Here is a 15,179-nt window from a genome sequence, read left to right on the forward strand (position 1 = left end):
CATCTCAGCGGCAGAGCTCAGAGGGAAGCCGGGGCCAGTGCAGCACTGGGCTCCAGAGCCCCTTTGGTTTGTTCCAGTCTGAGTGGAAAGACACTAAGACTGTATTCTAAAGAAGTGGTCACATTACTGACCGCACTACAAGGTATGCCCATTGAGGTAGTTTATTTACTTTTTTAACATTTACCAGTTTATTGTACAGGGTACAGATGAACAGCCAGATGAAGAGGCACATACGGTGAGGTTTGGAAGGTCTTGAGTACAGGAGCTTCTGTGGCCCTGGGACTGGGATGTGCCACCCTCCTGGCATGTGGAAGTATTCACCAACTTGGAAGCTTCAGTAAAATTTATTTTATTGCTATGTCAGGAATGAGATTGGCTATAAATAAGAGGAAATTATTCTAGAGTTGTATAGATAAAGATAGACTTGTTTATTTCATGAACCAAGAATCCCAGGGTAGGCATTCACAGCTGGGTTGGTGATTCCATAGGGCCATCAAGTTCCCAGGCCTGTTGTTGGGGGCTTTACCATCTGTGTGTAGGTCTTCATCATCATGCCAGTTACTTGCAGTTGCAAGGTGGCTGCTGCATCTCCAGGCATTACCTCCACATTCCAGATGGGAAGAAGTAAAAAGGGCTAGTACCTTTATTAGGTAAGCAAGAGTTTCCCCAGAAACACTCACCTTGCTTTTCATTGGCCCAAACTATGTCACGTGTCTACTCCTAGCTGCAAGGGGGTCTGATGAAGCAAGAATTTTTAGCATGGCACAATAAGGCCGTGCAATTTGGTAAGAAAGAAAGGAGAATAGTTATTGGGTAGGTCATTAGCAATATCTGCTACAATTGTATAACCTGATTGTATGACCCTGATTTTCCCAGGGAGTGTTGCAATGAGGCGTCTTTGGAAATGGATGCTTGGTGGGCCAAAAGAGCATCTGGAGGAAGGACCTAATTGGAAGGAGAAAGGGACTAGGGGATGGAGGGAGAATCAGTCCAGAGGGATAAACCTCATGAGCCAAGTGCTGCCCGCATGTGCCACTGAGCCCCAGACTATAGCCACAAGGATATCGTGACCAGTAATCCTGAACCATGTGTGGATTTGGAATGTCCTGTGGGAAGCCATACGGGTACATTTCTTTGTGAATGAGAGGAATTGGTCTGAGTTGCCACCTTTCTGCAAGGTGACCTTTAAGGCATGACAGGACATTCATGGGGATCGTCCAGATTCAGATGGCTGTAGGAGCTACACTCATATCCCAGGAATGGACCCCTCACCTCTGCCCGCAACCGACTAGGCATTCGAGAGCTTTCCACTCACCAGATTCTTCATCTTTCCTCCTTAAGAAAATCCAGCAGCTCTCAGAGGGCTCCATGTTTGGCCACGGCTTCAAGCACCTGTTCCACGGCCGCCGCCGGTCACGGGAGAGGGAGCATCAGACGTCTCAGGATTCCCAGCAGCAGCATCAGCAGGGCATGTCCGACCATGACTCCCCGGACGAGAAGGAGCGCTCCCCGGAGATGCACCGCGTCTCCTACGCCATGTCCCTGCACGACCTGCCCGCCAGGCCCACTGCCTTCAACCGCGTGCTGCAGCAGATCCGCTCCCGACCCTCCATCAAGCGGGGTGCTAGCCTGCACAGCAGCAGTGGGAGTGGCGGCAGCGGGGGCAGTAGCCGGCGCACCAAGAGCAGCTCCCTGGAGCCTCAGCGCGGCAGCCCCCACCTGCTGCGCAAGACACCCCAGGACAGCAGCCTGGCCGCCATCCTGCACCAGCACCAGTGCCGCCCCCGGTCTTCTTCCACCACTGACACGGCCCTGCTGCTGGCTGACGGTGGCAACCTCTTGGCCGAGGAGGCGGAGGGTCTCAGTGACAAGGTGAGGCGGGGCAAGAGGAGGGCCTTCCGGGTCGGGGCTACTCAGAGGCAGGAGCCACCTGCGCAGGGGCCTGTGGCCTTGAGGACCTGAGCTGGGGCCTGGCCTGGTGGGTGTGGACACGCTGCCGCCTGCAGAGTTGTGTGTCTGACGGAAGGAGCCAGAGATAGGACAAGCCAAAAGCAAGAGATGATCCCCAAAAGGCTGATTTTTGTTTGTTTGGGGATTTGTTTTTGAAAATTATCTTTTGCTCAGGCTGACAGTAATGTTGGTTTGTTTTCCTTAAACATGCTCTCAAGAGGCAATACATGCAGTGGTTGAGAGCACAGACTAGCATCAACCCTGGTTCTGCCACTTACTGCCTGAGTCACTTAATTTTTTTGTACTTCAGTTTTCTCAATTGAAGATGGGGATAATAATAGTAGAATTGCTCTAGGATTAAATGGGTTCATATATGTCAAATACTTGGAATGGAGCCTGGCACAGTATGGTTTTTATTATTGTTACCAACCAAAGAAGATAGAGGAGGAGTCCATGAAGGGCTGTTGGGTAAGGAGAAAATCTAGTTTGGTACTTTCTGAATTTCTATATTCATTCTTTTATTCATATAATAAGTATTGATATTTCTTGCATACTTGTTATGTGCTATAAGAATGAATAAGCCGGAGGTACTGTCCTCACTGAATAGAGGGGAGACAGGCTGGTGAATGGACAAGATAGGGTGATGAGGCTGTGATAGAGGATATGGGAGCTTGTTGGCAAAGACCTTCTAGAGGAAGCCATTGAGCTGAATCTTGAAGAAGGAGTATAATTTAGCCAGAGAATTGGGAGGAAGGGTGGGGGGAGGAACGGTATAGCGTGTACAAAGGCAAGCGAGCTGATGCCAGGGACTGCCCGGGGTTCATTGTCGTTGGAGCGTCCAGTACTTTTGGGGGCTGACAGGTAGGCAGGGGTTAGATCACAAAAGGCCTTGCCATGTTGAGTCCGGGGTAGTGTGAAGCTATCAAAGGGTGTTAGGCAGGAAAATGGCAGGAGGAGGTCCCTTTGGGTCTTAGTGTAGACAGTAGATTAGGAAGCGGGACAGGAGTGGAGTCAAAGAAACCGTTATTGGAGCTATTGCCGGAGTCTAGGCTGCAGCAGTGAGGATGGAAAGGCAGAGATAAATTCAGAAGACCTTTGGCAGTTCTCATCGATAGTATAGGCGAGAAAGTGGATTTGGAAGACGAAGGAAGAGGAGTAGAGGAGGACTCTAGTTTTCTGGCTTAGCAACTTTAGGAATGGGGCATTCTTTAGTTGAGGAAACACAGGAGCATGTTTTTTTCTTTTTTAAAATATTTATTTATTTATTCATGGCTGTGTTGGGTCTTCGTTTCTGTGCGAGGGCTTTCTCTAGTTGCGGCGAGTGGGGGCCACTCTTCATCGCGGTGCGGGCCTCTCACTATCGCGGCCTCTCTTGTTGCGGAGCACAGGCTCCAGACGCGCAGGCTCAGTAGCTGTGGCTCAGGGGCCTACTTGCTCCGCGGCATGTGGGATCTTCCCAGACCAGGGCTCGAACCTGTGTCCCCTGCATTGGCAGGCAGATTCTCAACCACTGCGCCACCAGGGAAGCCCAAGGAGCATGTTTTGGGAGCCAAGTGATGCGTTCACTTTTGGACATGTTGAATTGCAGGTGCCTTTGGGAGCTGTCCATCTAAAGAGCACCAACTGGCAGTGGGGTTCTTGGGGGAGAGGTCTGGGCTGGGACGAGCACTCTGGGAGCCAGTACTGAGCTTGAAATCCTGGGTGTGGATGAGACGGTCGAAGGGCATGTGTCGAGGGGGCTGAGACCAAGGACAGAGACGACGTATAAGGGGCAGAGCAGCCAGGTCTGCAGGAGTGAACCTGGAGAGAAATGATGCCGAAGTATAAGGAGAAAGGAGTTTAAAGAGGGAGGAAGTAAGTATTCAACGGAGTGAAATGCAGCAGGAGTGACAGGTCAGATCTGGATTTGGAAATGTACATAGATAGTATCAAGCAGTGGGGGTCATTGATAACCGTGGCAAGTAGCCAGTTTTAGTAGATTGAGGAGATGCTGGAAGTGGAGGGTCAGCTCTTCCGGGGAGGAGAAAGGAGGCCAATATTGGTTGAGGCAGTCTGGTTTTTGTTAGTTTTTAAAAGATGCGCAGGGAGGGCTACAGATCACTAGTAGGCCAGGAAAAGGGCTTTTGACTTTTTTCTCTAGTGAGATGAGAAGTCATTAGGTTTTGTACAGATGAGTGACACCCTTGAAGAAGACCGCTTGGGCTGCTCTGTGGAGACTAGGCTATGAGCCACAGCGTGAGCAGGGAGTCTGGCTAGGAAGCTGTTGGAAGCCTCCAGGGGTGAGCTGACAGTGGCTTGCTGCAGGGTGAGAGTGGGGGAAGTGGCTGGATTCTGGATTCGCTTCAGAGATCAAGCTACAAAGGTTCCTGATGGATTTGGGGCACGACAGAAGGGGAGCAGGCAGAGATGGCTCACAGGTTTTTGGCCTGGCAGCTGGAAAGAAGAAATTGCCGTTAACTGAGTTGGGAAAGACAGCACACGGACCAGATATCTGGAGGGGCTGTGGGGCAGCAATAAGAGCTAGTCTTTGGACACGTTACGCTTGAGATGGTTGTTAAACGTCCACATGGAGAGACCAAATAAGCAGTCAGATGTTGGAGTCTGGAGTCTTGGGAAGAAACCCAGGCTGGAGGCAGACACTTGGGGGTTGTCAGCATATAGAGAGTATTTAAAACAATGGCACTGGACCATCTGCAAGCTTAGTTTCAACTACAGAGAAAGTCTGTGCCAAGAGTGAGATCTGGATGTGTCGGCTGAAAGGGAAATGTGGCCTTGTGGAGGGAAGGGAGACCCAGAGGGACCCACAGGATGAACCAGTTGTTCAGCCCTTAATGAGCAAGTTTTTTTTTTTTTTTTGGCCACATAGCGTGGCTTGTGGGATCTTAGTTCCCCGACCAGGGATTGAATCCGGGCCACGGCAGTGAAAGGTGCCGAGCCCTAACCACTGGACCGCAGGGAATTCTCAGTGAGCAAGTATTTTGCTTGCAGCAGCTGCCAAGTCCGCCTCTCACTGCCGAGTCAGCGGATGCATTTTAAAAGTCAAATTAGTACAGTCCTGTCAAGCCAGGGTCTCTGGTCCTAGAGCTGTTTAGCGAGGAGGGAGAATGGGAACCTTGTAGTCCTGAGGCTGTGTGAGTGGGTGCGCGGTGGGCACTTTCTCGGAGGCTGGTGAGGGTTTGTTGATGTTTGCTGATTGGGAATGCAGTGGGGAGGGGGTGGGGAGCCCATCAGCTGGGGAGCTTCTCCGCAGGCTCCTGTTTGGTCTTTGCACTGTCCCCACGGTATCCAGGAGGCAGGCAGGGTTCTCTTCTTGCTGCTGGTGGAAGACAGGCCAGGAGACTCTTGGGTGAGCTCACTGGGGGAAGGGTCCCTGGGTTCAGGGTGGGAATGGGGAAAATGGTTATTCCTATGACCTAATAAGGACCTTTATATCCTTATTTAGAAATTTCATCTTTCCAAAGCTTTGTCATACATATACTCCCTGGTTACTCCTAATAACATCCCTGTGAAGTTGTCAGAGCAGGTACTGTTATTTCCATTTTACACATGAGCAGACTGAGGCCTACAGGAATAAGGAGGCTGCTTGCCTAAGGGTACCCAGCCAGTTCATGGCAGAGAGGAGACTAGACCCCATGTTTCTAGCATGTCCACAAGACCAGACTGAGATCTGAAGTCACTAAAACCACCAGGGACCATTTTATGCAATTTCCATCATGAGCGGGTTGCCTCAGCCCAAGGACGGTGGCTTTGTCTCTTGGTTGCAATTTCCCCTTCAGTTATACATCCTTTCTGATCTGGCACTGTCCCCCCAGGGATGGGCGTGGCCCTGGGGGATGCTGAGAAGAGGGGGTGCCTCTATGTCCTGAGGAAGGGGGTATTCCAGCCATCAGTAAACCCTGCATGGTCAGCTGACTCCCCCAAACCCAGAGGCCGTTGGCTGGTGTGATAAGCTGGTGGTGGTTCCACCCTGGTCTCTGGGCATGAATAGAAGGGATTCTTCTCTCTCTAGTAAACATAGCCCCACATGCTCTCTGCAAGCTCCCTGGTGATTACTAGCATCTATTTTTAATTCATAAACCTCCCCCACTACCCACACCCCTTGCCATTGTTTAGAACTTAGCAGCTGACTTTCAGACCAGAGCCGGCCCTATCAGGGGTTGAATTACTGAAACACCCTGGAAGCAGCTAAAGTTCCTTAGCTGTCCTGTGAGGCTCACCCCGGCCCCTCCCTAAGAAAGTAGGGGACCTGGAGCCCCACGGAGAGCAAGGGTGCAGCAGAGGCACAGAGAAGGGTTCACAGTCCCAGGAAGCAGCTCAGTCTTAGTGATGTTGTTCGCCTGTCATTTGTTCCCTCCAGATCTACTTGGTTGTCTTCAAGGTTGTTTCTTAAATGATTCCCCTTTCAAAACAAAAACAGATTGTCATCTCAACCTCGCCATTCTGCTTTCTACTATTTGTGTGACACTGAGCAAGATAACCACTCTCTGTCTTATGTCTATAAAGTGGAAAAATTAAGCCATCATTATTGGTGCACTGGGGCATTGGCAGGTAAATAGAGATTGCAGGTGACATCTGGGTTCCCCATCTGTGTGTGGCCGTAACCTCTGGAAATCTGGGCCCTGGAGTTTTCAGCAGGAACCACTGGTTATATGTGCAGTGGCAATGGAATTGGACCTCCTGGTTCCTCAGCAGATAAGTCTCACCCCACTTCCCGGTCTCTCTTTTGCTGAGCAGCAGTTCCTAGGAAACGTAGTGTACTCTCAGGAAAATCTAGCAACTCTTCTGTCCTGCCTTGATAACCTGCTCCCAGACTTTCAGAGAGTGGATTAGCCCCTGCAGGGGTCAGAGGCTTGTTTTCCCTTTCTCCCACGTTTGGCTTGGTCATTGATTCCCTCTCGACCTTGTTCAAAAGCTCTCTCCAGCTGTCGCCGCATTCAGAAGGCTTGCGCAAGGTGCTTCAGCTGGAGGGTCTTGGGAGAGGAAGAGTGCAGGAGTGCTGAGTTCACAGCCAGCTCTACCAGCCTGGCCCCTGACCTTGCCCTGGTCATCCTTCCCCATCTGTGCAGCGTGGCTGGTCCCCACAGGATGAGGAGCAGCATGGGTTGGGGTGGTGGGAGCCTGAGGCTCACAGAGGATGTCCAGAGCCTTAGGAGACCAGCACGGAGTGCTCAGTGGCAGGAGGACTTTACCGACAGGCCAGCCTGCTGCCCCCTGGCTTCGAGGGCAGGCGGGGCGGGAGAGAGGACCAGGTGCTGAGAGGTGAGGGGGAGAGTGTGGAGATGATGCCACGATGGACGCTTCCCCGTGGCCTCATGGAGGTGTTATCTCCAGGCCCCAGACGGGGAGACCAGGGACGTTCCGCCCATCACGTAAACCAGAGCAGACTCTGGACAGCCTGTCCTGTACACTCCCCCGCCGGATTTATCCAACAACAAGATTTCTCCTCTGCCCTAATAAATAAGGGGCATAAATAAGCACCCCTGTTTACTCTGAGGAATGGCAAGTGAGGGGCTGCCCTTAGCCCTAGGCTTTTGCCAAGAAGACAGATCTTGGCAGGTGTCGAGGAGCCTGGTTTTTTTATGTCTGGAAGCCTACCGGTTCAGAGGTGGGTGGGGCCAGCTCTGCTGAGAGAGGTTTCCGAACAGGTTCCCTCGGCAGCTGGGGGAGGCTGGACCGTTCATCTGTGAGGCCTCCTGATGTGTCTGAGCTTGTCGCCCAGGTTCCGTGGGAGGCCGACGGGGCCCTGTCCGGCTGGCCCATTGGCCTGTCCACACAGACGCATCCACCTTTAGAGCTGCGTTACACTCTCTCCGTTCAGTCGCTCGTGTACATGCGCCGGTCTGTGCCAGCCTGGACTCACATGCAGTGGCTGGGGAGGACAGCTGCCTTCTCTGTTCCCCTCTTCCACCCTCTCTCATCCCCTCTTCCCTTCTCTCTTCCTCTGTGTGGAAAGGCTCCTTAGGCAGAGGGGCAGCCAAGGCAGTGCCCACGCTGCCAGCCGCCCGCCAGGCCACGACAGGGCAGCTCTGTGCTTCGCCATGAACCGCTGCTCCCTGTCTCGGTGATTAAAAGCCCCTGTTGCCCAGTATATCTGAGGTACCTGGTGAGTTAAGTTCTTCCTTTAGTCCGATTTGAGTTCCTCATGTTCAGGTGAAGCCCCCTTGCTTTTTTTAGGGGTCCTGTCCAATCAGGAGAGGGGCCGAAAAAATGACTCTGCCCCTTACCTAAAGCTCTGACACCGGAGATCATAGGCAGCAGCAGCCTCTTGACTTTAGAGCAGGGTTTTGGACTCAGTTGCCCCAGCAGGCAGCTGGTCTCTGGAACTAGCCTCTATTCGTCTTTTCCCTACTGACATCCATGACTTTCTTTCTAGATAGAAAGTACCCAGTGCTCTCCAGATTAGCTCTGGCTTCTGGGAGAACAAAATTCCCCTAGGTACAGGGGGTGAAGTTAGATAACGTCCAAGTTACCTAGCAAGACCTGATGTCATGCCTTCTCTACCCACCTGACTCTAAGCACAGCCCCAGGGGTGGGGGGTGAGATGCTGCCAGCCCAGACACGGGTGGGAGACAGCAGTCAGGCCCCCAGCCTTCCCCCCAGGAGCCTCAGCCCCCTCAGACACGCCCCAGTGGAAGGTGTGCTCAAGGTTTGGGTGATAACAGAGCTGATAAGAGCAGCAAGAGGAGCTCTCTGTCAGCGGTTCCAGATGATGACGAGCCAGCGCTGGTGATGTGGGCATGGGTCCTGGCAGCTAGCACAGGTCTCCCCAGCCACCGGGCACATTCCTCTCTGGATGCACCACATCCCTGAGATGCGAAACGTGACCCTGGTCTCTTCTGGTGCCAGATGAGGCAATGGAAATACAGTATCACTTACCTGATCCCTGCTCTGCTTCTTCTTTCTTTTCATAGGCACAGTTTGGGCTTTCTCTGTGCGCCACAGGGCAGAGGACTCTGAAACAGGAGCAGTGATGCGTGCACACACCCCACTGCATTCCTTCTAGGCTCCCAGGGAACCGAGGGCTCCCCTGAACTGCAGTGGGGGCTGGAGGCAGTGAGCAAAGTTCCTGGGAACAGAAGCCTTCTCTGACTTCCCTTCTCTCTCCAGTGGCAGGCGCTGGGGTGTTGCAGGCAGCTTGTCTGACTGTTCTTTGCCTCCAGCCCTCCCGCTGCCCCAGCTCCTGCACCCACATCCTCCGCATCCTGAGTCTGATGCCCCTGATTCTTTCGTCCCTCTGACCTTCCTCCAAGTCTGGATTTGGGGAGTGTGCTCACTTCAGGTACCCCACCACCGGGACCCCAGAGCTGGGCCAGTATCCATAGCTAATGAATAATTCAGCATGATCCGCAGAAGCTAAATCAGATCCTAAGTGATACTGTGACCAGGAGGCCTCCTTTGGGTGGCCGGAAAGGCGAACCCTGCCCTGGAAAGAAAAGTACTCTGTAATATTAACTTCATTATATAAGGTTTCTTTGCTGCCTGAGAAGGCAGCTTCAGACCCAAATATTATCTGGGTGCCATGCCTGTCTACTGGCTCCTCAAGGGTTCAGGGCATTGTGGGCACCCCCAGGCCATGCCAACCATGGCCTTTGACGTGTCCCTTTGAGCCCACTGGGCAGCATGCTGCAGTTTGCAGACTGCTTTGCTTTCACATACATTTCTCGTTGAATCACGTCAGCTCATGGTAAGCTCTGAGCCCTTGAGTCAGCAGGACGCCCCAAGAGTTCTGTGTTTCAGTCCTCTGCTTTTAGAAGGGAGTCGTCGTAAATTATTCTTGGCAAATAGGGTGGGGTGGAGGGCGCTTTGCTACCTAAAAACTGCCCAAAAAAGGAGACACTGCTTCCTCTCTGGGTCACTTTCTCCCAGTCCTGTTCCCAATGTCGCCTCCCCCCAGGGAAATAGAGTGGCTATAGAAGGCATGGAAATCGTTCCTCTTTCCTACCCAGCTGGCACCAGTTTTGATTTTCCTAAAAGGGACCTGAGTGTGTGGTCCTCTCCACTGCCCGGCGTCTGGCTCATGACATGAACTCTGTAACAGGAGTGTCCATGTCATTAGGGCGAGGACCCATGGGCGAAAGAGATGGCCTCCTCCCTCCCTGGAAGCAGCTGCAAGGTGGTGTGGTGTGTGCACGCCCCACAGCGCTCTCTACTCTGGCCTTTCCTGTCTGCTTTGCCAGCTCATGTGGCCGAGCCTCTCCACATGCTCCTAGGAAATGCGCCCACCTTAGTTGCTCTAGTTCATCCTGAAGAAGATGGCCCTTCCTCCTGTGTGTCCCCAGAGGGAAGTAGGGCTCTTTGGTGACATGAGTTTCTAAGAAAATGGACCAACTGGCTGACTCTAAGAGTGAGTGTTAGGGGAGGGACCTTTGGGTACTGACCAGTTCCCAAACCCCCATTTCCAAGAGGTGAGCATTGGAGCAGCTGCCAGGCTTTCATGGAGGAATTCTAACCGGGAGATTTTCACAGCACATTTGGAGCCTGAAATTTTTTGAAGACCTCACCTTGTATTTGAAGCTACTAAATTTAGCTGCTCTTCAGCATTAGTCTTTGCTCTTGAAGCCTATGACTTCTCAGGTTTCCCACCCTTCAGAATGTGTGTGTGGTTTGTGCTTTTTTTTTTTTTTTTTTTTCCCCAGGAGAAAGAAAAATAAGAAGGAAGATTTTTTTAAAGAATGTGTGTTGGGGGGGCGGGTGTGGGGACCTGAAGAGTAATAACAATGGCAAAGGAAGAGACAAGAAAAAACTTAATATTTAAGAGTATTAAAGAAAGAAGGGGCACTGCATGAAAACGAGGGGAAGAGGAAGAAAAAACTAAAGGGGAACTCAGGGAAAGAGAGGGCTGAAACCTGCTGGGCGTGCAGAGGAGAGCCTGGCGTACAGGACCTGGGCTTCCTTCAGGGTCCAGGCTTCCTCCAGGGGTCCCCTTCCAGGATGACGGGAAGCTGTCTGTCGCCCTGGACTCAGGCTAACTTGCGAGAGCGGAAAGAGTGTGGCCAGAGACACCTGCCTTGGCTCAGCTGCCTGAGCCTGCAAAGGGCCAGCAACTGCCCTGTCCCCTGCTCAGATGGAGCCTGTTTCTGCCAGGCCAAAGAGGAGGTGGCAGGGTAGCCAGGACTTGCCAGGAAGCACACTTGGTGGCAGTTACCCAGCAGCACTTCTCTTTGCACAAGGACAGTTGCTTGGTGGCTAATGTCTTTCCATAGCCTGTCGCTTTAGTGCAGCTGCAGCTCTTCCTGTGTCCGCCTGCCACTCTCAACTTTGCTCCATATGTAGCTACTTTTTGGCTTTTTCTGTCCCAGGCGGAGTCTTCCAGGCACCTCCTAGAATAACTGTGGGGTGTGTGTGTGTGTGTATACATACGCATGTGAAGGAGCCTCAGGACTGGGCATTTCTTTCTTTTTTTTTTAGCATCTTTGTTGGAGTATAATTGCTCTACAATGGTGTGTTAGTTTCTGCTTTATAACAAAGTGAATCAGCTATACATATACATATATCCCCATGTCTCCTCCCTCTTGCGTCTCCCTCCCACCCTCCCTATCCCACGCCTCTAGGTGGTCACAAAACACCGAGCTGATCTCCCTGTGCTATGCGGCTGCTTCCCACTAGCTATCTATTTTGCATTTGGTAGTGTATATATATGTCCATGCCACTCTCTCACCTCGTCCCAGCTTACCCTTCCCCCTCCCCGTGTCCTCAAGTCCATTCTCTACGTCTGCGTCTTTATTCCTGTCCTGCCCCTAGGTTCTTCAGAACCATTTCTTTTTTTTAGATTCCATATATATGTGTTAGCATACGGTATTTGTTTTTCTCTTTCTGACTTACTTCACTCTGTATGACAGACTCTGGGTCCATCCACCTCACTACAAATAACTCACTTTTGTTTCTTTTCATGGCTGAGTAATACTCCATTGTATATATGTGCCACATCTTCTTTATCCATTCATCTGTCGATGGACACTTAGGTTGCTTCCATGTCCTGGCTATTGTAAATAGAGCTGCAATGAACATTGGGGTGCATGTGTCTTTTTGAATTATGGTTTTCTCAGGGTGGATGGTAGTGGGATTGCTGGGTCGTTAGTCATTTATTTCAGTAAAACCTACGATGTGTCAGGCGTTTTTACTCATGTTCCCATTTGATCCTCCCCTCCCTACAGCCCTGGGAGATAAGGATCATATGTACGATTTTGCAGCTGAGCTGCAGAGAATCTCCAGGGCTCAGCTCACCCACCCTCTCCTCCAGCTCCTGATGCCACCGGTCTCATCCCTGAGGCCTTTTTCTCCAGCCTGCTGTTTTGTGGGTGCTGCCGCCTCCTCTTGCAGTTGTGAAGAGGCGTGTACAGGGCCTGTGGAGGCCGCACTGCTAGCGAGTGGCGGGGTGAGGAGTCACAGCAGGCCTTCTGACCCGAGCCCTCTGCCGTGGGCTGAAAGGTGTAACCTGCCCCCAGGGAGCGAGGTGTCTTCCTGCAGCACTCTCATCTCCTGCCAGGGCTTTCCAAGCCCCCCTCCCTTCACACACCCCTCCCAGTGCAGTGGTAGACACTGAGTCTCAGAGCCTGTGCTCACTCCACCAAGCTCCCATAGCAGGTATGGAGCTGAGACCCAGACCCTGGGCATCACCTTTTCCACCACGTCATGGCACCTTGGGCTCCTGCTTCCCACCCCCAGAGCAGGAAGCTCTACATCCTTGGCAGATTTGGGAACGTTTCAGACATGTTAAGACAAGAACATACTCTAGAGGAAAAGGGACCTCTCTCCTGCTGGTTTGCCTGGCAGACATCCCCCTGGTTCCTGTTTGTCCCTTTTCTCTTAGCAGACTAATGGTTCACCCTGAGCTCCACCCCTCTTTTTCCTGTCCTTCAGTTACTGTGCTGATGGGTGAGTTGTCCCTGGAGGGGAGCTGAACCCTCCCATTAGGGAGATGCCAGATACCACCTCAGGGTCATCTTGGTGGTGCAATGAGGCCTTGAAGGAACCTCTTTCTGGTGCTTCTGAGCCTTCATGATCCTGGGCAGCTGGGGAGTGAGACCTTGTGAGGTGTCATGAGAGCCCCAGGGCTCGGCTTACTCAGCCCCCTCCTCGCCTCTGGGCTTCTGCTGCTACTGCCTTCTCCTTTTTCTCCTCCCCCTGTTTTGCTTGTAAGAAAAGGTTACAAATGTTAGCTTGGCGGAGCCTGGAGAGGAGGGGGGCAGAGGAGGGATGTCTTGAGTGTGAGAAGACCAGGCCGCCTCCGTGGCTACCTAGGACAGACTGCAGTAGATGGACTGCTTTCCATCTCAGCTCAGTGGGATAGATCAGGCAGTCATCTACAGACGTCAATACTAGGGAGGGTCAGTCTTTTGCTAGACGCAGTGAAGGGCCCGGATATAGTTAAGATCTGATCCCTGCCTTCCTGGGAGCATTAAGACCTAAGACTTGTTTATGCAATAGGAACAGTGCACCTGCCCAAAGCATAAAGAAAAAACTCAAGTACCATAGGCGGGAGGTCACTTACAGATGTGGGAAGCTGCCAGAAGTGTCCCTGACCCCACATGTCCCTGACTGCTTATGCTTGAGCCGGCCCCAGAACTTGGGACCTGAGCGTTGTGCCCTTGCTAGGCCCCTGTCCTCACAAACCCCAAGTCATTGCCACCACAAATGTTTGTAAGGTTTCCACGAGCCTAGGGTGTGGGGACTTCTGCTTTTGGTGTTCTGGCTGAGGGCCCTGGCATTGGGCCCTAGAGATAGCACTGGGCCCTTATCTCCGTGCACCTTCTTGAATTTGGGCCGCCCCGTCAGCGTGATCCATGCCGATCCTTAATATTTAAGCCCTGAGTCTCTCACCAGGCTCAAGTGGGTGCAGAATCTGCGTCGTCTTTGGTGATTCTGCTGTGGGAAGCTGCCCTTAGAGAGACCCAGCAGACACCTGAGCTCTGCTGGCCACCCCGGCACCCTCCTAACAGCTTGCTCTCCGCTACTGTGGGCCTCTGGCCCCCTCTGCTGGCCGCTCACGGGATTTCTTGCTGGGACTGTCAAGATGAAGTCCAAGGAGGAAGAGACGGCTGTGAGTTTACCATCCATGTTTTATCTTGGGTGTTTTTGCTGGGTGTTGGGGGGGTGGGGCGAGGTGGAGGTGGGGGGGTGACGAATGGGAAGCAGAAGCTAGCGGGGAAGTAGCTTCAGCGGTGTCCAGAGCAGAAAGTCGATTTCTAGGATCTCAGAGAAGAGGAAATCCCCTGGTGAGGCTGGCTGCTGTCTGCTTCCTCCAGGCAGTTATTAGAGTAGGGAGGAAGCCTTGGGAGTGATGGTGCCTTCAGCCTGTGGACAGGACAGCAAGGAAAGAGGCAGAAGACTGCAGGCTGAGCTGGCTGTGTTAGCATCTGCCAAGGAGTCCCCTCCAGGCTCCAGCCTTTTTGGCTTTGAAGAGCTCGCTTCCATCCTGGAAGCCTGGCTAGGAGGTCCACTTCTGTTCTGAGGCTGAAGAAGGGAGTTCATGGGACTGTGTCTGTTTGTGAGAGGGGCTTCTGACAGAAGCATTTGTGTACGTGCATGAGGGGAGGGGAGGGGAGGGGAGGGCAGGGGCGGAGCATCCATCCAGCTGTGTGAAAGATGCAGGTGCACGTGTTGCCATGTGCTTCCCCGACCTGCCCCCCAGGTAGGCGTTGCTGTCTGTCACACCTGGATGTCCTCATGAACACTGGACTCATAGTGGCAACAGCTGGACTTGGGGATGGGCAGGGTGGAGGAGGGCACCCACTTGGTGATCCTCCCTTTCTCCTCCCAGATGGGAAGGAGCAGCCATGAGCCCCAGGGAGGGGGAAATCTCCCAGCGCAATCCGCCCCTAATCCCCAGGCTGGGCCTCAGACTGGAGATGGCGGCTGCAGAGCCTGGGAGCTCCGGCACACCTGCTCGCAGACCCCGGCTTTCCTTGGCAAGCCCCGTGCTGCCCAGGGACTGTGATCCCGGGGGCCTGGCACAGCCTGCAGAAAGCTGGGGCCTCAGGGCCCCTGGTACCCCATCACCAGCACGGCTTTGGGAAATGGTACCCACACAGGTGAGGCCCTGGTAGGGATGGGGGTGGGGTTGGGGGATGGAAGAAAGCCATTTCTGCAGTTCATCAGGCGGGCTGTGCTCCCCTCCAGTCTCTTGGGTTGTGGCCCCCTCTCCTCTTCTCTCTCCATTATAGAGATGGGAGAAGGGAGGAGGGGTAAACACCAGGCCTCCAGGCTTAGGCTGACGGGTGCTGGCAGGG

General features: G+C 52.9%; 1 protein-coding gene across 2 annotated transcripts in view; it reads left to right on the forward strand.

The window, feature by feature from the left end:
• The window catches only part of TMCC2 (transmembrane and coiled-coil domain family 2), a 37,089-nt gene that overhangs the window by 10,989 nt on the left and 10,921 nt on the right, over positions 1 to 15,179 (forward strand). The window contains exon 2 of one of the 2 annotated variants that reach the window (XM_036836855.1): positions 1,342 to 1,872. The exons of the other annotated variant lie outside the window; for it this stretch is intronic. Coding sequence (XP_036692750.1) covers positions 1,342 to 1,872 — 531 coding nt within the window. The remainder of the gene's footprint in view (positions 1 to 1,341; positions 1,873 to 15,179) is intronic. 2 annotated transcript variants of the gene reach the window in all.

The sequence above is a fragment of the Balaenoptera musculus genome, chromosome 1 (assembly GCF_009873245.2).
Source record: "Balaenoptera musculus isolate JJ_BM4_2016_0621 chromosome 1, mBalMus1.pri.v3, whole genome shotgun sequence".
Classification (NCBI taxonomy): domain Eukaryota; kingdom Metazoa; phylum Chordata; class Mammalia; order Artiodactyla; family Balaenopteridae; genus Balaenoptera; species Balaenoptera musculus.